Source organism: Hakea prostrata, chromosome 4 (genome assembly GCF_041222555.1).
Source record: "Hakea prostrata isolate BN-2017 chromosome 4, UWA_Hpros_2, whole genome shotgun sequence".
In the NCBI taxonomy this organism is placed as follows: domain Eukaryota; kingdom Viridiplantae; phylum Streptophyta; class Magnoliopsida; order Proteales; family Proteaceae; genus Hakea; species Hakea prostrata.
The window spans coordinates 39,883,792-39,909,100 of record NC_142603.1 but is presented as its reverse complement, the minus strand read 5'-3'; the positions used below and the strand labels follow the sequence as shown (position 1 = coordinate 39,909,100).

Genomic DNA, 25,309 nt, shown 5'->3' with positions numbered 1-25,309 from the left:
ATGTAGTATTTGTCTATAAGAATTTTCTTGGATCTAGAAGTTTTCGAATCGAAATGGACGATTAAAATTATAATGCCATCGATTCATGCTTAACAAAAGAGCTTTATGATCATAGTGTACCATTGTGAGATGTGTTACATTAACTTCTATAAAGTTATGAAACCATTCCATATTGCAAAAAAATTTGTCCGATACTCCTTCAATTCTGTTGGACCTTTCTGATTGTTGGTCCAAGTGAATTTGGATCCAATAGCAAGTGGACTAATCAGATTATTCTTTGCTGAGAATTGCTGCATAGGAGTAAGAAGTGCATTAGGGATAGGTCTTCCACCTAATATGTCTGAAGAATACAGATAAGAATTTCAGTCTCCCCCAATGATCCATGGTTTATCGACAAATGAAGCTAGATTTTCCAAAGTAAGCCATTGATACTCTTGAATATATAGATTAGAGCTGAGATACACACCAATAAAATACCAAATATTAGAAGCATCTTTACACATGATATGAACACACCAAGAAGAAGACCAAATAACATCAACTTTGAGGGAATCACACTAACAAAACACCAAACCTCCCGCTCTTCCCTCCGGCGGGACTAACACAAACTGACTACATCCCCACAGACTACATAACCTACTAATATCAACTAAGATTGATTTCAATTTTGAAAGAAAAACAAAGCTGGGTCTATATTTTATGAATAAGAGTTTCAATTCCTTCTAAATGGAGAATCAACCCAATCCTCTACAGTTGAGAAAAAAAGGCTTTCATTTCTCCTTTGATGGCCCTTCAAGGCTAGCCATCATTGCCTCATAGCAGAACAAGTTCGTTCCATACTGATCAACTTTCAATTTCTTTTGTTGATCCACCTCTGTTGATACCAGATTATCCTCTTCGACTTCTTGTATCACCAACTTTCTTTTGCATGGGAGGATGTTGGGGGGCTCATTGACTGGAGTCTTACCTTTGTTGTTTGCATGAGTTCAATGCTGAAGATTGGTTGTCCATAGAGCAATAAGATCAAAATCAACATTGACCAAACCCGAATGGATGCTTGAGCTGACCGAAGTGCTTGGAGGAGCTGGTGGAGGAGTGTATTGCAATGTTGTCCAATGAAGAGTTCGGAGAGGTTTCATGTACATATTCCAATAGAGTGTGAGGTGGGTTTAGATGATGGACTACAAAATGCATTTCTTCATCTCGATTACCCGAAGGTAAAGTAGTTGTAGAAGATCAGAAATGAGAAGAATATACCACTTGCTGATGGGATTCTTGTTGCATGAGAGGAGAATAGACTTCATAAATGAATGCTAGTTTTAAGAAGCTTCTCTTGATTGCCTCCTCAAAAGCTTGCGGAACAGATCCTTCATGAAGAGAAATATCATTACGAAGATTTCTGATGAAGGCTTCATCATAAAGCTCAATAATTTGATTCAGGTGATTATTTCTCTTTGGTGGAATTGCTGCAAGAGGTAGACGGTTCTAAACTTTTGTCACCGAGTTTGGAAGACTAGCTTGAATGGGACTGTGTTGTCGATACCTATAGTCAAGATTCTTATGTCCCATTCTAAGACAATAAGAACATAGAAGTGTAGGTCACATTTCATATGCAAACTTTACCAGAATTTCTTCATTTTCCGCCACTTGAACTAGAAGCTGCAGGAACATAGGGGTGGGCTCCATCTCCTTTTGGAACTTTGATCTCCAACACACCTAGCCTACTTTGTTGAAAATCATGTTAAGAATATCATGATCATAGAATCTCCAATGAAGTTTAATAATTTTTTCCACCCACATAATTGCATACCTCATAGGTATGATAGTAATTGGAATATAATGATCCCAAGGCTGAAAAATGAAGAGATGATTTTTGTAAGTCCAAGGTTGAGAGAACAATATCAGATTCATTGTTCTCTCATTTCAGCACTTGAGAGTGAATCGATCAAGGGCTCCATCAACTAAGTGCTTGCCATCTATCTCAAAAATATTGGGATTTAGAGCTTTGGTGGAGAAGTTGAGAAGATCATACATTGTGACAACAATGCCATCAGCTACCCAGCCCAATAGAGTATACTTGCTATTTTCTTGGATCTCATGCAGCTTACCTCTAGGTAAAGATACTTTCTCCATAGGATGAACAGGTATTTCAAGCTTTGCAAACTTAGAAGCAAGATGTTCAGATGAGAGGGGAGTGGAGGAAGAAGAAAGACAACGGGAAAAATACATAGCCTTTGTTGAGTCACGAAACTTAGTGATATTCTTCGGTTTTTTGTGAGAAACTAATTCACAGTGCTCACTGACTTCAGAATCACTTATAATAAGTGAAGCAAGTGACTTGTAACTGAAGAAGGTAATAGATAAGGATATATAGAAGAAGCTCATAGAAAACCCCGCTTTCGATGTTTGCAAGAACATGCAAACTGCCATTCGTCTCTGATATAGAGAAGCCACATAAGAAGGATTGAGAAGTTGTTGCCGTATGAGGAGAATTCATCAATATTTGAATAACTTTTGGTTGTACTGGAAGTGCTGTAATGACATGGGTATGTCCGTCTGTTGTCATCAACCAATCTTTGCTCGAATTGGGTTGACAAAGGGTTCAGTTCGTTTCTCTGCTATCATTTCTTATTTTCTCCTCTCTCTTTCTAGATCAGTAAGTTACAGGTGTATGATTTACCCATATGATTCTAAGGCTGATGATCTCAGGGTTGCAGGCTGAGCGGTAATAGCATACAACAATGATGCCTAGGCATCTAAATAGGGTTCTTCTATCTCTCTATTCCTTTGGTAAATATCATATGGCTTAGTGGGACGTTTATGGAGGTCTCTCTCTCTTCAGATCTGTCAGATCTAATATCACAGTGTCTATTTTCTTTGGATCTCTTTCCTGGTGATAACATGCTTTCTCAGAGTCATCATGAATTAGGCCATACCCAACATACTCCTTCCCGGTTTTTCAGATTCCGGTAGTGGCTGCATGTGCTATGGATATCCTGTTGGCTCTCTAAATATATATATGTGTCCATTATTGGCAGTAAAGGCCGAATGCATGCAACGGTGGTTGCACTTCTGTATATGGGTTTCCGACTGATTGACGTGTATTTCTTTCAAAGTCTTCGAGTTCGATCTTGTGCGGGTAAGGGGTTCTGTGAGCGGAATTACTATCCTCTCTTCCTTGCATGTTCGATCGGGTGTCAACCGTCTCCCATCACAGCTCCTCAGTTGATGTGCTATATACTATTGCGGCTACTGTGCTTGGGTTACTTGTCTGTTTAGGGTTTCTCTTCTGCTGGTTTTCTCTTGTCTTTCACATACTGCATGCGACATCTGTAACGACATCAAGAGCTAACGATGGTCGAGGCACTGGTTTTGTGCTTATATATTTCTTTTGGGAGCAACACCCTGATCCTCCTCACCGAGAAAACTCAAGCACTGAGGTTACTGTCGTCTTCGTGGTTTCCTCTTCATATCTTGTTGTTTTCTCAACTGCAGGTGGCTCATATATGGCGTCGTTCTCTGCTTCTTGCCCCGCTTCTGTTTCTAAACCGGGATCTTGTGATCGTTTGGCGGCGGAATTTGCGAAGATGGAGCTGCCTGTTCGTCCTCCAGCAAAGGTGGCCTTGCGAATCTAAGCTTGCTCAACTCAAAAGCAACATACAATACACTGTTGTCGGATGGGTTGTGGATGAAATCGTCGTGACCTATTATGATCTGTCCACTTTCGTCTCTGGGCATTCAAATTAGAGCATTTTGAGATCACCGGTCATCATCTAGTGGAAGGCTCACAAAGCCGGTTCACTGTTACATGCAAGAACGAGAAATCTATGCATCTTATTTTATTTGGCCAGCCCTGGAATTACAAAGGCCATTTAATTCTCTTTCAACGATGGGACCGGACTATACTCGGCTCTCTCGCCTTTCTCTTATGCCATTTTCTGGGTACAAATCCTAAAAATCCATTGGCGTTTTCATGATCATGAGGTGCTCAACCTCATATTCAGTCAAGTAGGGTATGTGCTTGAAATTGAAATACCTAAAGGGGATGGTAACCCACCCTATACACCTGTAGCTCGTGTACTTATTCCAATGAATCAGGACTTGGTCTCTTCAGTGATGTTTGAAATTTCCCCATCCGAAGTTCTACAACTTACTTTGCGTATGAACTTCGCCCGCTTTAATCTGCTCCTACCGTGTTCGATTGGGACACAAATTTCAGGATTGTAAAATCGGACAAATTGCAAATCGATGGCGGGTTCATCTTCGACCAGCGTGTTCCCTCGGCTGCGTCCCCCTATGGCATCCCTTATAAACATCAAGTCACGGTGAAGCACATGAAGGAAGTTTATGAACGTATATTTGAAGGGCACCCCGGATTGGAAGCACATTTGTACACAAGTCCAGTCCCACAAGATCGTGATGAAGCCTTACATCGCAGCTTCCTTAAGCTGGCTGTTATATTCAATGTTCAATCGACTCCAGCTGCTGAAAACATCCCGGATGAAGACACACCATATGCTATGAATTTAAGATCCGGGGTCGGCCTATCCATCGGCACTCACACCGATGATATGTTTTTTCTAGTGCATCATCTCAACCCCCAAATCTTTTGGAATACCCTAAGGAGGGCTCTCCTCAATCAGCTCGGAGCATGTCATGTCTTACTCTCCTCGCCTGCTCCTCCATCTACTCCGACCGAGGGTCTCACGGCCGATGGGATCGTCCGAGATGGATCTTCACACTTTGGTTGCAGCTCATTTCTCCTCTCAGCTCAGACAAAGGTAAAAAGATTCCCCTTGATTGCTTCCATGTAAGCGAAGCTTCGTGCAAGAGTTACCCTCAATTGAGATACCGAGTGCTGGGGAATCCCATAAGAAAATGAACGGATCAGCATGGATCCAACTTGCAATGTTCCGAGGTGGTGATGACCAACCTTAATGGGTCATCCACAGGAAAATGAATGGAGTAATGCTCAATCGTAGAGGTCCGGTCGGCTTCTATCGAAATTAAGGTTCTTATATCTAAATACCGACCCTCTTTTTTTTTTCTATCTGAGTTAAGTCGTTAAAGTTGATGTTGTGTGCTTTGTAAGAAAATGGGTTTTTCTAAGTGTTCTCCTCCCCTGTGTGCTTCTTTTTTTGTTGGCTTATCCTCATGTGAATGTAGTGTTTTTCTTCGTGTGTTCATCTTCTTATTTTAGATTCCATATGTGGTACTTCACTTCGTTTTTTGAGCCCTATCCCATCCGTGCAACATTATCAATGGCAAACTCTTTCAAATTTGCTCTTTTATTGATAAACCATGGATTCTCGATTGAATGCTTATCTCGATATTCGATCGCCAAGGGGGAGGCCTTTAACCTTCTTCTTTGCTCCTTTCCGAGTTTTGCCAATGAATTTGGTTTGATATCTATCCCTTTTACAGGCCCAAATTCACATGGTCGAATAAACAACAAGGTTCACATCGCATTGAGGCGTCTTGATCCCTTGCATTGGGTGCTCCTATTTCAGCTCATGTTCAACATTTATTGGTCTCTCATTCAGATCATAAGGCCCTTATTCTTCATATAGATAAATTTCCATCTAAGCAAGTTCCCTTTCGATTTGAACTTTTTCTTCAAGAAAACTCGTATCTTGATTTATTACACCAATATTGGGCTTTTCCTTTCCATGGTTCTCATTCCTATGTTGTCCTAGTTATCAAAGTTGTCCTCGCTCTTAGAACATGGAACAAGCAATAGTAAAAATTTGAAGTTAAGAGGAGGCTTGAGAAATCTATATCCTCCATGAATCCCTCCTTGGTTTCAGAACGAATCCCGTATATCAGAAAAGGAGATTAGCCCTATTGAAGCAACTTAAATCAACAAGCCATAATGGAGCAAGCTCATATCTCTTGGCTGATGAAGGGTGATAGAATACCGTTTTTCCATCAAACTACTCGTCCGCTGAAATAGATTCGCAATTAAACACATGGAGTTGTCTACACAAAGCCCTTACCCATGCTTTTGAAGGGTATTTTAAGGCTATCTATTCATCCGCTCAACCCCTTTCGGCTTATGTTTCACCCATTGCCAATCGTCCGTCCATGTTGACAAGACTTCTCTAATGCATCCATTTTCTACGAGGAGATCAAGATCTTTCTCTCGGTTGAAATCCCTGACCCGTGGTTTTCACTTTTTATCTGCTTGGTCTTAAACCCACATTCACTATGGTACATCAATTCTATAACTCAGTTCATTCTCGCTCTCTCATAATGCTACATTCATTACTCTCATTCCAAAGAATGATTCACCAAAGGCGTTCGGACTATAGACCAATTAGTTTATGCAATTCAGCTACAGATTATATCCAAACTCTTGGTCAATAACTGAAATCCATCATCCCTTAATTGGTTTCATTTCAACAAAATGGATTTGTTAAGCCTATATCGGATAATATTCTAATTGCTCACGAAATCATGTCCAAAATCCATCATCATACAAAGCGTAGAAGGTCTTTGCTTTTGGATATGAGCAAGCCTATGATAGATTGGAATGGGTTTTCTTAAACAAGTGCTCCCTATGGGTTTCCTTATTGTTATGTTTTGTGTTCAACTGTTTCTTATTCCCCTTATTAATGGATCTGAGGCCATATCTTGCCCTCAGGACTTACGGGCCCACTATCCCTTACTTATTTATTTTATGTGCTAACTTTAACATCACATCTGGTTCTTTCCCCGTCTTCCCATTCATTATCTCTTGCATTATCTCATTTACCTTTCTGACTTTTTTTTGGTCCTACAAACAGAGCTCCACTTTTGGCAAAATCATTCAAACTTATTCCCATTCGTCAAGAACTCAATTTCCACAAAACTAGAGCTCATTACCCCAAGCACATCATCAGCAATGACGTGACCTTCTCTGTTTCCATATCACACCTCATCGGAGGCTGTATTTTTTGGGAATCCCTCTCTTCTCTGCGGTTAAAGAAAAACATTGTCATACTCTATTAGATAGAGTTAATAAAGTTCGGGCTAAGGCCAAACTCTTATCTTATCCCAAAGGTTCTTCTTAAGCCACCATTCCCATGCCCAATCACTTTATGTCTTGTTTTCATTCCCCTAATTAAAGATTTAAGGGATCATCATTTTTTGGTCCAATGGAGCGAACATTCATCATGGTTGGACATCTATCCCAACCCCAAGGCTCATGGGGTCTTAACATTCCAATCTACCCTTCAAACCCGCTCTTCCCTCAGGCTGGGTTCTTATCCATCCGGACTCCTTATGGGTCGCATAATGACTCACTCTGTAAATATCACTCTTTCCTGGACGTACCCTCACATCCAACGGATTCTTGGGGTTGGCGATCCATTTTGAAAGGCCGAGATCTTCTCAAACAGGGCATACTTAAGCAAATTGGTACTGGAGACCAAACACACCCTTGGACTTCTAATTGGATACCTGATCATCCATTGGACTTGGGTTGTTTTCCTTTTGCGACAAATGGCCCAAACACTGTAGCACAATTCATCCATCCCCGATTGAAGATTTGGGATCGACAGCTTCTTGTTTCCTGGTGGCCTAATAGTACTGTGGATAAAATCCTGAATATTCCATTACCACGAATTCCTATTCCAGATCGAGTTATAAGGCGATGGACTACTTCTGGGCTGTTTAATGTTAAATCGGCCTACAGGTTAGCTCTCAACTCTCTTAATGTTCAGTACTTGAATTATCCAAATCCAACGGTTTGGCGCAATCTGTGGAGACTTCCTATCCATCCCCGATCAATACATTTTCTGTGGAAATTGTTGCATCAAAAACTGCCCACTGCATCTCTGCTTGCAGCTCGAGGAATTCCTTGTCCTACTCAGTGTCTCTTATGTGGATATCATGACTCATCAGTGGACCACATTCTCCGGTTATGTCCTTATTCTAAACAAATCTGGAATGATCTTCATTGTTCAGAAATGACTATAGGGGCTTCAATTACTGACAAGGTTATACAGATGCTGTCTTTCGGAACACAGAACAGGAAAATTAGGGACACACTGCTTATACTCTGGCTCATATGGAAATCCTATACAGCTCTTTTGAAATCAGATACTCATCCACAGGTGGAAACCCGCAGTTTTATGATTTGGAAAAGTCTTCAGTTTTATTCATTACATATGCAGGAGAGCATTGCAGTTAAGCCCAATTTTGCAGTGATCAAATGGATCACCCCCATTTATCCTATTATAAAGATCAATGTTGATGGATCGGTCTTTAAAGAATCTCACAAGGCGGGGTTTGGAGGCATCGCTCGCGATCACAACGGAAAGATGATCTTTGCTTTTGGGCAGGGAATGCAATGTCAAGATGTTCTTATTACTGAAGCGATGGCCATGCGACAAGCAATGATTTGGGCTAAAGAATTTTTCTTAACGCAGGTGGATATGGAAAGTGATAATCGTGCTTTAATTGCTATTCTGAAAAAGCAAATCCCGGAGGTGCCATGGAAGCTCTTTCCCCTCATTACAGACATACAGAAAATGTCATCTGAATTCCAGTATATATCCTTCAATCATATATATAGGGAAGCCAATATGGTTGCGGATGCTTTGGCGAAAGAAGGTGCTTCAACTCAGGAAGCCTTTCTTTATACTCAGCGCCCGCCTCCTCACTTAAATTGGTTTCTGTTGTTTGATGTATTGTCTATAGGTTGTAATGGTGGTTTTTCTCTATAATATAGTTTGGTTTCCTCCCAAAAAAAAAAAGTTTGGGGGAGAAAGGGCTCCTGCTGGGTTTGGGTTGTTTTGAATAAAAGATATGAAAAGGCATACCTGCTGCTGCTGTTGTGATTTCCACGTGTATTTCAAATGACAGATAAGAAATATAGCAGTAAAACGTAAACTGATGTTGTGCCTTCCATCATTAACACACAGGAAGAGATGTCCATAAGTGATGAACCTATACTAATTTGACGAAATACAATAGGTTTGACCGACAGTCGTGAGGAGAAGAAGCAACTGAAGCCACTTTGCATCCATGCATCGATTCAGATTTGAGGCAAGAATAGATCTAATAAAAAGATCGTCTCTCTTAGCACATAAGTTTATTGCATGCAGATGGTTTTCAGCATAAGCCACGCTGTGTTGGATCTTACTGATGTGAACCGAAAGACCTCAGGGAAGCATAACCGTGATGTTGAAAGACCCTTCTCAGTAATATGTTTGCCACTCACTGCAAGCAGGGGCGGACCCACTAAGGGGCCGGGGGCCATGGCACCCGGATTTTTAAATTTTTTTTTTATTTGGTTAGCTTTTTCATTTTTTATATTATTTTTTTTTTATTTTTCCAGTTTTTTTTCTTTTCATATGTAAAATATCACTATTTGGCCCTCCAAATTTGAAAACAAATTTTAAAGGTAAAATAATGGATATAAATGTCATTCCTATTTAAAAAATAAATCCTCAATCCCTATTTATTATCCTCTCTCTTCTCTCTCACGTCTTTTCTTTCTATTTATTCTCCTTCTATAAACGTGGGTTAAGGGAATTTTTGAAAAAATTTTATTATTAAATATTCAAAATGTCATTTTTAATGGAAACTAACTCCCCAATTCCGATTAATTCTCCTCTCTCTTCTCTCTCACATCTTTTCTTCCTATATATTCTCCTTCTATAAAAGTAGGTTAAGGAAAATTTTTGAAAAAATTATATTATTAAATATTCAAAATGTCATTTCTAATGGAAATTAACTCCTCAATCCCTATTTATTCTCTCATATCTCCTCTTTTCTTCCTATTTATTCTCTTCAGTTTCTTTCTTTTTAGTTAATCTATAAGTGCGGATCAAGAAAAATTTGGGGAAAAATCTTCTACACAATTAGGTTCTCTTTCTCTTTTTCAATTTATGTATTTATTCTCTTTTACTTATTTTTTATGTTGTTCTTTATTTGATTTTATATTCTTTGTTTTTGTATTTCTTTTGCAATTTTTATTATTTGATTTTATATTGTAAATAAAATGTCTACAATTGTATGGTAACTATAACTACCATTGGTTTGCATCTTTTACCTTTTTCTTTTTTTTTTTGCAAATTTTTTAGGGTTAAAGACATGTATATTTTCTTTTAACTGATGCTTTAATTTACCTATATCTTGTTGAAAAAAATACCATTATTAATAATTTATCTATTTTTGTCAAATATATGTGGACCCCACAAAATATATGTAGGCATATTTCTTAATATAACAAAATAATTCATAGGTGGGACGCTAATGGGTCTTATAAGGGCCCACACAATATGTGTAGCGAAAAAGCATTGGTGCTTTCCCAATCTGAACTTTTATTATTCGGCCCCCCACTATTGAATTCTTGGTTCCGCCCCGTATGTGGGCCCCACAAAATATATGAAGGCGTATTTCTTATTATAATAAAATAATTCATAGGTGGGACCCTAATGGGTCTTATAAGGGTCCACACAATATGTGTGGCGAAAAAGCATTGGTGCTTTTCCAATCTGAACTTTTATTATTCGGCCCCCCACTATTGAATCCTGGTTCTGCCCCTGTGTGTGAACCTTCTTTAACAATCTTGCATTGAGGCCTCTTGTTGAGAAACATTACTCTGCATTGATGATCACGTAGGTCTGCACTCCACTAATGTCAAGAAATTTCTGCATTTTGGACACTCTCACCACATCATGATACGATTAATGCCTTATTTGCACAGATAAACATTACATACCCATCAGTCATCATCATTTTCTTCTTCTTCTCCAATCAAATAAAATCCAATTCTTGAAACCCACTTGTATCACGCAATCATCCTTGTGATGGGATGAACAGTTCGTAGGAAGAAGACGACTCTGATTTATTTTTTTTTTTTTTTTTTTTTAATAGGGATTTGGTTTTGTAATGGTTCGTTGTGAATCGTGCAAACCAAACCGAGTCTGTTTTCACTTAAAATCATTTTTTTGCGCATGAGTAAAATGTACGATCACGATTTAATCAAAGGTCCAATTTTTAATCTTGACCGTTCGCTGCTTGGAGCAGTGCCATGTAAGCACTGCTGCCAAGCAAAATCGAGAGTTTCTAGGGTCTGGTTTGTTCATAAAAGGTCTTCCATGGGTCATGGGTCATGAGCAGGGATTTTTATTTGCGGCTGGCTGCCGACGATGAGGATTTTGCCACATATACCTAAAGCAATCTAACGGTGTGGGATTAGGAAGGTGGGGTTTAATTGTAAATATAATTTTGTATTTTTACATTCAAGGATTTTAAAGTTAACAAATTTACAAAATAAGCCCCTCAGCATACCCGAATCCTTCCCTCCTTTCGCCCTAGTCGGAGATTAGATGTCTCAAATACCGATAGTGATTGAAATCATCCGGCAACTTTATCTTCCCTTTTGCAAGAAAATGCATAAGCATCTTCTGTTCATCTTAGGAAACTAGAAACCCTACAATTCTGACACAAATGACCAACCATTCTTCCGAGGGAAAAAAAGCAGAAAAAAAATCAGCACATAACGTAATTGAACCCATCAACCATGTTTGTTGTAACAAAGTTCAAGCAAATCAGAAATGATTTCAAGGAAAATAATCCATCAATGTATGGAAAGCTTAAGTACATGAAACTTATGGAAGAGTTATTCACTGAGGGTGGAGGAAGAAATTTTAATTCAAATATTCCTTACAACATCTTCAGAGTTGAAACCGGCGACCCAAGAAAAAGAAAAAGGGAAACTAAATATAAGGGGAAAAGCAGAAATTTTGTAAGAAGAGTGAGTCACAATTTTGTAAGCAACCGTATTCTTGAATTTCTTCCAGATCATAACCTTCCCTTCACTCCATCAAAGTACATTGACCATACCTTTAGTTGAAAGGGAATCATCGTCATCGTCATTGACTTGATCTTCTACCTAGTGAAGAGGATAGCTCCTCAAAACACTCTTCTGTTGCTGTTATTTTCACACCTAAAGCTTCTTGCCCTTTTCTTTCCTCTCTCTTGATTTTTGCCTCTTCATTCATGACTAAAGATTGGGAAATGATGAAAGAGCAAAAGAAAAGGTAAGGTTGCCGGATGATTTAAGTCGTTGTCGGTATTCGAGTAAAGCTTCATTGAGAGTTATTGTTTGCTGCCGGAGAATGTCGATTTTTGAATAATCCAACCTGAGACATCTAGTCTCCAGCCAAAGCAAAAAGAGAGAAGGGATTCAGGTATACGAAGGGTTTTATTTTGTAAATTTGTTAACTTTCAAAACCCTTGAATGTAAAAATAAAAAATTATATTTACAATTAAACCCTACCTTTCTAATCCCTCACCGTTAGGTTGCTTTAGATATATGTAGCAAAATCCTCATCGTCGGCAACAGCCGCCGCCAGCTGCTGCCGCAAATAAAAATCCCATGAGCAGCAGGGTAGTGGGCATGAAAACTTCGATTATGGATCCCCTTCATGTCCACATCCACACGATAATGATGGACTCACCCATAAGCATTAATAAAATTAGTCATAGGTATGACTTTTAATAGGATCCACACTCAGGCGCGGAGCCAGGATTGAACATGGGAGGGGCCCAAATATACCTGGGCCAATGTGGGACCCACGGTGGGTCCCATCTCATAAAATTTTATTATATTTTGACGTGTGGGGCCTACATTAAAAATTTAGGTAAATTAAGCTGAAATTCTAAGCGAGAATTGAATTTCCAATAATAGGAATGAAAATTTAAGAAAAAGTTTAAGGATTAAAAAGAAATCAATGATTATGATTAGATCTGATAAAATCAATGGCTGAATTCTAACAAGATTCAAATTGCTATTAGTAGAATCAAATTTTAGGAGAAAGAAAGAACAACGAAATAAAAAGATAAAATTATACTTTATGAAATGAATACTAAAAAAATTGTGAGCGTGACAGAGAGAGAGGAATAATTTGAGAAAGAGACAGTGAATACTGATAACTGTGTAGAAGATTTTGAAAAATTCCAATGTCTGCTAACTCCAATATTTTGTGAGACATGTGAGAGAAAGAAAAAAAAAGAGAGAAATTAGGAATAAAAAATGAGATTCATGGATTATTAAATAGGAATGAAAATATGATAGAGAATATATGGAGAAATTCATGGATTGTGAGTTAGTTTTTAATTATAATTTAACCATTTATTCCTTAAAACTAGGGGTTTAATGATAACCATTTGATTATGATTAAGAATGACATTTGTACCCATCATCTATATCTTAAATTTTTATTTTTAATTTTTGGAGGGGAGCCAAATAGTGGTATTTCACACTTAAAGTGAGAAAAATTAGGAAAATATGTAGGCATTTTCAAAATTTCAAAAATCCGGGGGCGGGGGCATGGCCCTCCTCGGTCCCTACTTGGCTCTCGCCACTGTCCACACTATTGTATGGTTGAGAAGCATTAGAATAGCACATTATTCTCCCTTTGACGGGAAGGTGGTAACTGGAGTTATATCGCCCATGGATTGGGTTGGACCTGACATTTTATCTATTATGCTTATAATCCTTATGTTTAAATTATATATCAATTGTATTATTGTTTTCATCATTATGGGATTAAGTGATCACTCATTATTTATTGTAATCAAATTCACTTGTTATCCTCCTTTAAACTCAAACACGTCTAAGAAAAATAAAAGGGAGATTTTCAGTGTCACCTTGTGAGTTATCTTATAATATTATCCCATAATATTAATGTCACCCCTGAATTATCTACTTTATCAATTAAACCTCTGATTATTAGTAGTATTAGTCTCAAATAATTTTTATGTATCTATTTCTAATATTACCTTTGTATTCCAAATAAAGAATATTACCCCTTGAGTTGGTTTTTTTTCTTCTTTTCTTTGAGAACAGAAACTACCAAATACATGTCTACGTAATCCATTTTGATTCTTGTGTTTTTTCATTTAAAAAAAAAAATCTTCCTTGAAAAAGTAGAGGGCATTCTTGTTTTATTCATCAAAACATAATTTTCTAATTTTCTTTTTTTGGTAATCACATAACCTTTTATTTTGACACTAAAATCTCAAAGTTTCTTTCATGTTTCGTTCACTTTTTGTTATTGAAATGTTCTTCTCCTTGTATAATGGTATATAATTTTAGCATCTAAAACCAATAGGAAAAGGTAAAAACACATAAAAACACGAAGAATTGTTTCTTATCTAAAACAAGTAATGACACAAAAACCTTACCATACAACCCTTAAATAATTAATCGCACTATTATTTATTTTCCAAATTTACTCATTCATCAAGGTTTGCTTATTTTAGGAATTGATATAGTTAGAATATTCATGAACCATTTTCTGAATTCATATGCTATTCAAGGAAATATCAAGGTAAGGAAAAGGAAAAGGATAAACAAGATTTACTGACGAAAGAGACAATCAGTTCCGGATGCATGTAGGGGAGGGATTTTAGGAGATAATACAGAGTGTTATTAATCTGGATTTCAATATGATTATTAAATATTGTACAATTACGTGTCAAAATCTGGCATGTAACCACCTTCGAGTCCTCTATAAATTCCAATTAGATCTATTTTCTGGTTCACCTTCAGTTTAGCTAGAATTCTAAAAGACAGAATGGCGAAGCACCATATGACCTTCTGCATTCTTGCCTTGCTCATTTTCTTCTCAGGTTTGTTTCTTATTCCTTTCTCCAATGGGTATCTTTTCAAGCTCTAAGTTTCGTGGCTTTTATTACAAAATATTTTAGTGATTGAATCCAATATGTGATATGCTCCATACCTTGTTTGCCATTTCAATGCAAGAATGAATGATAATATACTGAAAGAAAAAGAAAATAAGTTTAGGAAATCAAAAGATTAATTGGGTGATTTTTTACTTATTGAATTTCACACACAAATTCCCTTCATTTTCTTCCTTTCCTATAATTTACCTCATAAGAGAAGAAATTCAAATGTGACTCTAAATCTTCTACTCATGAATTGTGTTCCCTACATATTTTTCTGTCACATATTTAAAAGAAAGGTCTACTTCTGAGCACTGACAAGGTAGAGCATGATAACATCCCATCCTAAATATGTGGCGAAAGGGATATGATAGGAAAACAATCTTTTACCCCTTGTACATGTGTAGAGAATCCCAATGCTTCAAATGCCAATGGAGTTGATACATTAGTGGAAGGAAGCCCTTGCCCATCACTCAGACCTTCATGGGTCCTATTTTTTCAGGGCTAACATCTTCTTGGGTAAGATAAAAGAGTTGTTATGTTAATTCGAATCCAATTAGCCTACCCCAGCTCCTCTACCACCATTTATTCAAAGGAGTCCCATCTAATCCTATTATATTTTGACGGATTTGGATATTATCCCAATAGGTTTTGGATGGATTCAGTTAGATTGGATCATAATCAAATAGTTATTTTCTCAAGTAGATTCTTTTAAATAGGTATAAATATAGATCAAATACAATTTTTTTGACTACATGTTGATACCTTTACCATTTTATTGCCAGGGTTAGGTTTGAAATTTAAGAATTTAACAATTTTGGTATTTATTTTAGTAGAAAATCTAAAAAAATTCACATATCTCTAGTAAAAAATTTATAAATAATCCAAATAAGTAACTTAATCGGATAATTTTATTGGATGGATAATAATAGATCAAAAATGGTATTATCATATCCGCATTCTATTAGTAATCAAACCGATTTGGATATTTCTAAATAGATACAGATGTGAATTCGGAAGTGGATGTCAGTTATCCATTTACACCCATAGATGGAGTGTCAAGATATGATTATCCTCTACCCTAGAGGGCAAAGGATCCCAATTCTGTTAATTCATGTAATTATAGGGCACAATCCTTGGAAGCAAATTGAAACTTATAACCTTTCCCTTTTTGGGTTTCAATTGTGATGATCAATGCTCAATTAGATACAATTGCAATGATTGATTTATGGCTGAGATTTGAGGAACAATGGTGGTGTGAACAGAAGGATTTTCAACAAAGAAAAGAAACACTACACATTTAGGAATAAGGTTTACTTATGATAGTCATCTTTTCAGTGCATAAAAAGAGGATCTCTTGAATGTGTGGTGAAAGGATAGAATGAAGAAGGGGGTAGAAAATCCGGACTCCAAAAAAAGTGTGGGTAAAAGATTCAGTCTCCAAAACAATGAGGGAAGTTCAAAAGAGATATGTTCTGGTTCTTAAGCTATCAACGTAGGTTGATCTTCATTTTGGTAAGATTTTTGAAGACAAATCACAATAGATTGCTAGAATGGCGAAGCTCCATATGACTATTTACATTCTTGCCTTACCGATAATCTTCTCAGGTTTGTTTTTGACTTTATTCTTCCACTGGAGATCATGATATATTATTTTTTTCATCATCTGTGTTTCTTTATCTTCAAAACCCTAATTTCTAATGCTTGTGAATTTTTGTAGTTGACAAGATGGTGCCTAAAACAGAGGCACTTTGCTTTGAAAACCTGGGAGAATGCAATAAAAAATTTACTGGAGCTCAGTGCGAACAAAAGTGCTCGGAGAAGTACAAAAACAAGCACGGCCAGGGTTATTGTGAAAAGTCACCTACTCCTCCCTTAAGCGTATGCACTTGTGCTTATGTTTGTTGATCTATATGCCTATAAACAGGGAAATATAATTAGATTATCAAATTATCAATGAATAAATAATGGGGTTTGCAGATCTTTGCCTTCTTGGTCTAAAATCTAGTGTTAATCGCTGATTAGAGCATCATAGATCCTACAAGGTCATTGCTGTTTGTCAAGGATATTCAAAATTTTGAATTTGTTGGGGGACTCAAATCAAATTCATATTTTAATTTTTTTTGGGTAGAAGTTCATATTTTAATTAGAATATTGAATTTCTATGTTTTGGAAATTTGAATTTTGAATATCCTTGACACCGTCGATAATAAAATTGCACGATTAAATATAATAATTGATTTTGTTAAACTTAATCAATGAAAGGAATAGTTTTAGATCATTTACCTTAGTGGTTTTCTGCAATGGATTTAGACATGGGAGGTGCCTCTTTGCGTTCCATTTCTCTTCTTTCAGCTTGTGGACTCTATAGATTATTTCCACGCTTCCAAATCGACGAACCACAATGATGGAGGTTCAGGATTAGCTTGGAGAATTCATAGAGCATGGGAGAGTATTCTAAATCATGTGTTTTTCTTTGGTTTTCCATCCCTCATTTATAATGTTTTCCCTCAACCCTAATTCCTTAATTAGGGTTTTCCTTAGACTCATCTTAGGGAGGGGATATTAGAGTCCTCTTTAAACTCAATTAAATAGAGTTGTCATCTTAGACTACATAACCATCTTGCCGCCACCTGTGGCGCAAATTTTAGTGGGACCCACCCACTAATATTAACAGATTCTAATATGGTCTTGCTACCTATCACAAAAGAGTTGTTTTATGCATCTCTTGCCAACAAGGTTCAAGTTCTTGTTCAGAGTCGAAGCTCTTCAAATTCTGGAACTTGTGTGGATTGAAGCTCTAAATGTCCCATAAGGTAATCAATTCAACGCCTAATTCAATGGCGAGGTTTGACGTCGGACTTAGCCTCATCCAAATTTCATCCATTTCCTGACAAAGCTCCATTTTGGTTTCATTTTAGAAATTGATATTAGTGTGTGAGGTTCGATGTACTGAAATATTCACACCTTTCATGTAAGTAGAGCAATCATTTCCTGAATCATGTGTGGGCATTGAAGCTAGGCTCTTTTTGCAAATTTATACACACAAATATCAACATCCAAATATGAAGATTAATCAATGATATTTATGCAACACAAATTACAAAAGGGGGGGGGGTTGGAGTAATGGTTCTTTTGGTTCCAAACCCTATTAGCAACTACTTGCGTTTGTGAAGGTTGTTAAGTAAATCTTGACTGAAGTCCCATAATTGTTTACCCAAATCCTTGTCTAGAGCTTTAGAAGAAGGTTGCGTTTCATTACAGTCAGCAAAGTATTTTCCAGTAACGCCTTTCAAGTTGGGATGAAGAGCTACATAACACGTTGTTGATGCACCCTAGAAGATTGTGTTCAACTCCCAACTTTAGTGCCACAAATCAACTAAATATTTTTAAAATTACTAAAGACCCGTTTGATAACCCATTAAGAGTTTCTGTTTCGATAGAAACAAGTTTGAATGTTTTTTGAAGTAGAAATATTTTTATAGGCGTTTAACGAAACTTGATTCTGGAAACAAAAACAATATAAGTAGGGTCTTAACAAAGTTCTTATGTTTAGAATACCAAATTCCATAGATTCCCATACCTAAATTGTTTCACCTAGCCCGCACCAATCTTTTGCTTTGAGAAATAGACGCAAAAATTGCATCAAAATCATTTTTTGAATAAAAAACTTACGTAAATTTTAATTTATGTTTTAAAAATCACCTGAAACAAAAAACTTTATCATTTTTTTTCTTCTTAAAGCAAGAAATCCAGAAACTTTCCAATGGGTTTTCAAATGGGTCCTTAAAAAGATCATGATAGAAACACTACATACCTGTTCTATGCTTTTCACAAATGGCTTCAATAAAACTGCTATGGGAATGGCTGCAAGAGAACAAGATATGTTATAAGTACAATAAGCATGGAATTCAAAATTCTTTGTATGAAAAGAAGAACAATCTTAGCATATATGTTTAGTTACCTTTCATAAAATTCGAATATCGAGTTATATTGGTAGGAATAAGTCCTGGATGGAGAGAATTCGTAGTCACATTAGCTCCTTCTTCCTAATTCACATTCTCGATCATTCAATTAATTAGTGAGCTAATAATAAGTTTAAGATGAAGACGAAAGACAAGAAATCATGATATATATTAGTAAATTTTCAAATTTGATTGAATTGATCCTATGATGCCTTATTACCTGCAATTGCTTGGCTAACTCATTAGCATGTAGTATGTTCGCGAGCTTCGATCGACCATAAGCATCAAAAGGAGTGTACCTGTGTTCATGCCTCATTCAACCAATGAATTAAGAAGCAAACTAGAGTTTTGTAGAAGACGAAAGATCATTACATACGTAGATGGGTCATTTATCTTGTCCAAACCAATTAGGTATGAAGCACTCTTTGGATATCTATGAGCTGAAGATGACACATTGATAATTCTTCCTTCAACCTTAGTTGATTTTGATGTAGCTTTAAGCTTGTCTAGCAAGAGTTTTGTTAGAAGGAAATGCCCTGAAAGTAAAGACAACAAACCACCCAGGTCACTGGATATATATCTCAACATGCATGCATGCAATCCATATATGTGTATCTCTTACGTACCAAGGTGATTGGTAGCAAACTGCAACTCTACTCCATCTACAGAGAGTTGAAAAGGGCAACCCATTATTGCTGCATTATTACTGTCAAATTAAGAAAATTAATGAGAACAGAAGCGAAACTTCAGCTTGGTTCGCGGGAGAGATGGAGTTCTTTCATAATCCCCCAGCTGATCTAGTAGAGATCCTCCAGGCAGAGTCGTTTAGAGGCTTTAATGTCTCACATAATTGCTTCTTAGTAGTTTTAATTCATGGGCTTCCGTACTATTACAAAGCTCTTTTGAAGATGTAATCAAGATGCGAGTAAAAAAAAAATTTGAAAATAGAAATCAAAGAAATTCATCACTTAATAACTTTTTTTCCAGGAGTGAATCCGGATCAGCAACCCCAACAGGGAGCACTTTGAAAAAAACGTCACAATTTTAAAACATCAATTAACGTTTTTTTACCATTTACTAATTTGGTTTCTCGCATTCGTTTAAGCTTCTTCTCCTCCATCTCTCCTCTCTTCATCTCTTCGTTGAAAGCCAAACCAACAGTGAAAATCTCTGTTTTTTCTTCTTCTTCTATCCGGTTTCTGTTACTTCTATTTATTTTCTGCATGAAACCATCGTTAATAATAGTATATATAATCCTTTATATTTGCATACTTTAATTCTACTTGTACAGGGTTAGAAAATCAGTTTTAAGTTTTGTTGACCATGGAGACCTTATCAAAGCTTTTATTTATGCAAAGAAATTCGTTATATTGAAACAGAGAGACCTTACCTTCCCAAATGAGCAATAGGGTGATTTTCAATCAATAGAGAGAGGGTCAGCTGAGCATCAGGCCAGGGAAATGGTACAGCAGAAGAGAGAGTGGTCGTTTCCTAGTTCTTCATTGCTACTTCGGTTCTCGACCATGAAAAGAGAAGACAGAGAAAAAGTAGATGGAGATGAAAGCACGACTCAGTCACTGCTAGTTTGGTTTTCAGGCATGAAGAGAGAAGGAGATGGAGATGGAAAGATAGATTTTTGGCTACTGCTTTGGTTCTTAGCCATGAAAAGAGATGACAGAGAAGAAGTAAATGGTTTGATTTTCAGCCAAAGAAGGAGATGGAGATGGAAACTGGAAGATGGGTTTTTTCGCTGGTGCTTCGGTTCTCAGCCATGAGAAGAGAGATAAGAAGTAGTAGATGGGGACAAAAATATGGGTTCCTTCACTGCTGGGTTTTCAGCCATAAAGAGATGAAGAGAGAAGGAGAGACGGAGAAGAAGAAGCTGAACAAAAAGTTTGCATTTTAACGGAAACCAAATTAGTAAACGGTAAAAATAAGTTTTAAAATAAGAAAAACAAGTGACGTTTTAAAATCGTGAAGGAAACAGGATAGAAAACGGAATGTTAAAACATAATTTGTTATTTTTTTCAGAGACACGTGTTAAGCAAGGGAGGTGTCCGGGAGCACAAAGTGCTCCTTGTCCGGGGTCGCTGATCCGGATTCTCAAGAGTCGGGTTCTTTGTGTGTCCACATGTGCCTAGCTTGAATTTCTTCTGCTTTAGGGATTTCAAAATAAATTGATATTCAATAAAAGAAAAATACAAGGGATAATTATTGACGCCTTCTTGTATTATAGCAAAAGTATATATATATTAAATCTTGTATTTATAAAATTAGTATTGGCCTACTTACCTAAAAGTATTGAATCTAATAAGTAATTGGAAAGAAATGCAGGGATAAGATTGTAATTTAGATGCATTATAGGAAGGCAACTGTAATTATCCTAAAATAAAAATATTTGATGTGTGGTGGTTTTTGCTTACACGAGTATATTCAAGCGTCGATGTGAGGAATTGAAGGAGCGAGCAAAGGAAGTTACAGACTTGATAGACGCCAAGTCCATTTCCATGACTTCCAACTTCGCGTTTGGTTGCTCTTTGAGAAGAACTTCCTTAACCTTCAAACCACTCTCTAAATTTCGTGCTGGAATAATAACTTTGGCACCCCTCAGAGCCAATACTCTTGCTGTCTCTTTCCCAATTCCACTGGTTGCTCCTGCCACCAAAAATGAAAACTAGTTGCAGGAGATTAGCGAAACAAAACAGTAAAGAAACAGAGAGAAAGAGAGCGAGAGAGAGAGAGAGAGAGAGAGCACCTGTAACGATTGCAGTGAGGCCGGTTGCATCAATTCCATCAGTGACCTGCTCGGCAGTGGATGAGAAACCAAAGCCTGAAGCTGTTGGTGCTTTGGAAAACCAGTCCCAGAGACCCATCGATGCTCTATCCTTGATTTCCCTTTTCAGATAATAAATATTCTAATGTTTTTTGAGGAAGGAGCAAAGGTAGACGACACAGGACCCAGAGCCACTAGCCCACTACCTTGTTGTCGTTGAAAGGAGATAAGCAAAGAGCTTTCTTTTTTCACTTCAGATAAGCTCGCTTATGGATGTGGCCAAGCAATCAGGGGCGGACCCACTAAGTGGCCGGGCGCCCCGAATTTTTAAATTTTTTTATTATGTTCTTAATTTTTTTAATTTTTATATTATTTAGTGGAATAATTATTATTGGTCTTCTATACTTTGATTTTATTATTACTATATCCCTGTACTTTTCAAAATTACTAATCCAACCTTCAACTTTGTCTATAATTACTATTGCCCCCCTACCGTTAAGTTTTGTTAATTAACTGATGATGTGGCATTTTTATATTTTTTCCAAAACCCCAAAATACCCTTATACTTATCTCTTTATTTATTTACCTTTTTGTCAAGTTACAGTAGTACCCTTAATTAAATGTGGACAACAGAAAAACTATAATCCGTTATATTCTCAAAAAAAAAAAAAAAAAAAAAAAAAAAAAAAGGGAAAGAAATAATCATTGAATAAAACTCAAATATTGCCCTCCTACCGTTAAGTTTTATTAGTTAACTGATGATGTGGCATCTTTATATTTTCTCAAAAACCCCAAAATACCCTTATACTTATCTCTTTATTTATTTACCCTTTTGTCAATTTACAGTAGTACCCTTAATTAACCGTGGACAACAGAAAAACTATAATCCGTTTTACTCAAAAAAAAAGAAAAAAATGGAAAAAGAAAGAAATAATCATTGAATAAAACTCAAATATAAACGGAAGAGGAAGGAAATTGAATTCAACTCAAATTAGAAACTGAATATCACCTAAAAATTTTTCAAAAAAAATGAAGTTTAGTGAGTGTGGTAAACTAAATTGGATTTGAATTTTGTTCATTTCTTTAATTCAAAATAAATGAAGTTTAGGGTAAAATTGACATTTAATCTGGTTTTATAAATGGGGTAGCATTGTCTTTTGATTTCTTAATTATAATGAAGGGCAAATTAGACATTACATATTCAAACATAATGGCAACTTAACACCGTTATAAGGAAGGGGGCAACAATAATTTCGTAAAGAACAGGGTTTTTTTAGTAATAAAATCAAACTATAGGTGGCAACAGTAATTATCCCTAATTTCTTTTATTTTTCCAGCTTTTTTCTCTTCTCACTTGTGAAATATCACTATTTGGCCCCCCCCCCAAATTTGAAAACAAATTTTAAAGGTAAAATAATGGGTATAAATGTCATCCCTATTTAAAAAATAAATCCTTAATCCCTATTTATTCTCCCCTCTCTTCTCTCTCACATCTTTTCTTTCTATTTATTCTCCTTCTATAAATGTGGTTTAAGGGAAATTTTTGAAAAAAAAATTTATTATTAAATATTCAAAATGCCATTTCTAATGGAAAATAACTCCTCAATTACGATTAATTCTCCTCTCTCTTCTCTCTCACATCTTTTCTTCCTATATATTCTCCTTCTATAAACGTTGGTTAAGGAAAATTTTTGAAAAAAAATATTATTAAATATTCAAAATGTCATTTCTAATGGAAATTAACTCCTCAATCCGTATTTATTCTCTCATATCTCCTCTTTTCTTCCTATTTTTTCTGCATAATTAGGTTCTCTTTGTCTTTTTCAATTTATTTATTTTTTTTCTTTTACTTATTTTTTATGTTATTATTTATTTGATTTTATATTCTTTGTTTTTGTATTTCTTTTGCAACTTTTATTATTTGATTTTATATTGTAAATAAAATGTCTATAATTGTAAAGTAACTAACTACAATTGGTTTGCATCTCTTACGTAAATTTTTTTTTTTTTTGCAAATTTTTTAGGGTTAAAGTCCACATGTATTTTTTTTTAATTGATGCTTTAATTTACCTATATCTTGTAGGAAAAAAAAATACCATTATTAATAATTTATCTATTTTTGTCAAATATATGTGGGCCCAACAAAATAAATGTAGGCATATTTTTTAATATAATAAAATAATTCATAGGTGGGACCCTAATGGGTCTTATAAGGGCCCACACAATATGTGTGGCGAAAAAGTATTGGTGCTTTCCCAATCTAAACTTTTATTATTCGCCCCCCCCCCAACTATTGAATCCTGGTTCCGCCCTTGACTACAAGTGTGAAGAAGCTGATATGATCTAATTTGAAGTGAAGAACTGATTATGTTGCAGAGCAACAGTAAAGAGTTTCCTAAGGAAGAAGAAGACATAGAGAAGAGTAAAGAAAGCTTAAGGAAATAATTCATTGCCTTTGCTCATACATTTATATTATGAGTATACTCATAGAAGAACCTACTATAATTGGTTATAACAAACAAAATTGGTTATAACAGATTACATGGTGTATAACAGACTCAAATGGTATAGTCATTCAAAAAGGTAGGCTATTTGGTTATAAGAGAGCTTCGGCATAGAGCCCCCGGTGGATTGGTTGTTGACATGGCATCCCCTATAGGCTAACTTGTATCATTCCTTTCCCCATCAGACGGTACCTTGTCCTCAAGGTTAAATTCGGGAAAATAACTCACAAAGGCGGTGAAGTCTATCCAAGTTATGTCTTCAAGTGGAAGACCCATCCATTGACATTTCAGAAGGTGGGGCCCGCCTTTTTGTGGTTCCCATCCTCTCGCGGGGGCCGATCGCTCACAAAGGCGGTGAGTCTATCCAGTGCGTCTTCAAGGGAAGACCCATCCTTGAATGAAAAGCCGTTGGGTTTCCCATCCGGTTGCCGCCGCATGTCACAAAACCGTTGGATTTAATTCCCATTAAACTTCGGTTTTCCCACCAAACAAATCGGTTCTGATGAATGAACCGAATTGTAAACCAGGCGGGCTTACTCATTAAAAAATAAATAAAAAATAAAAACTCAAAAACCCTGCATCCTCTTCGTTCTTCCACAATTTCTAAATTTTCAAAAACCATTCTCTCTCACTCTCAACGTGTTTCCTTTCTTGCTCTCTCTATCTCCATCAACACCGATTCTCATCCATGGAGGAGAAAACCTAAGTCGGACTCGAATCGCAGATAGGTTCTAGATAGAATAAGATTTAGGATTGTAGAGATGGAAGAAGATGAGGTCGAGATCGAAAGAGTGGAGACGATGAAGCACATTTTCAAGAAACTCCATCGAAATTATGACCCTAATCGATTGAACGAGATACCTGCTCAGTCTGTATCTTCATCTTGTGCATCTAAGAATCGTCTAACTTCGGTTCAGAATTATGGTCAATCGCTGGCGAGTCCTTCATCTTCGTCTTCACCCCAGCAACTACTATTGGTTCACCTATACCTACTTCAGTTTCCATCGATTGACCGGATTATTTTTCATCCGCAGAAGAATTTCAGGCTCAGTTAGCCCTAGCGATCAGTGCATCCAACTCGGATTACCTTGAGGATCCTGATAATGATTGGATCCGTGTGGCAACTTTGTTCAGCTTGGGGTGTCTTCTGTTTGATTCAACTTTGTTAGGTTTTTTCCTCCATGGATGAGAATTGGTGTTGATGGAGAGAGAGAGAGAGAGAGAGAAAGAAAGGAAACACGTTGAGAGTGAGAGAGCAAGGTTTTTGAAAATTTAGAAATCGTGGAAGAACGAAGAGGATGCAGAGTTTTTGAGTTTTTTTTTTTTTAATGAGTAAGCTGGCTTGGTTTACAATTCGGTTCATTCATCTGAACTGAATTGTT

General features: G+C 36.5%; 1 protein-coding gene across 2 annotated transcripts; it reads right to left on the bottom strand.

Moving 5' to 3' along the window:
• Window positions 1–16,867: 16,867 nt before the first annotated feature.
• Window positions 16,868–21,633, bottom strand: LOC149018862 (short-chain dehydrogenase TIC 32, chloroplastic-like). Of its 2 annotated transcripts, none has more exons than XM_089152991.1 (8): window positions 21,406–21,633; window positions 21,074–21,324; window positions 19,277–19,356; window positions 19,027–19,186; window positions 18,871–18,949; window positions 18,650–18,734; window positions 18,503–18,552; window positions 16,868–18,020 (listed from the first exon to the last, which is right to left on the bottom strand). In XM_089152991.1, exons 1-8 carry the CDS (start codon window positions 21,442–21,444, stop codon window positions 17,844–17,846), a joined length of 921 nt encoding a protein of 306 aa, XP_089009117.1. In that variant the 5' UTR covers window positions 21,445–21,633; the 3' UTR covers window positions 16,868–17,843. The 2 variants fall into 2 exon arrangements, with proteins under 2 accessions (XP_089009117.1, XP_089009116.1); XM_089152990.1 differs by having other exon boundaries at window positions 16,874–18,020; window positions 21,074–21,305.
• Between the last annotated feature and the right edge of the window lie 3,676 nt (window positions 21,634–25,309).

What these genes read in the sequence shown, in the direction of transcription:
- LOC149018862 (XM_089152990.1), bottom strand. Translation starts at nt 21,523, where the DNA reads ATGGGTCTCTGGGACTGGTTTTCCAAAGCACCAACAGCTTCAGGCTTT. An exon ending in AAGATAAATGACCCATCTAC is followed by an intron (nt 18,950 to 19,026) that starts GTATGTAATGAT and finishes GCATGAACACAG; the next exon opens with GTACACTCCTTTTGATGCTT. An exon ending in ATATTCGAATTTTATGAAAG is followed by an intron (nt 18,553 to 18,649) that starts GTAACTAAACAT and finishes GTTCTCTTGCAG; the next exon opens with CCATTCCCATAGCAGTTTTA.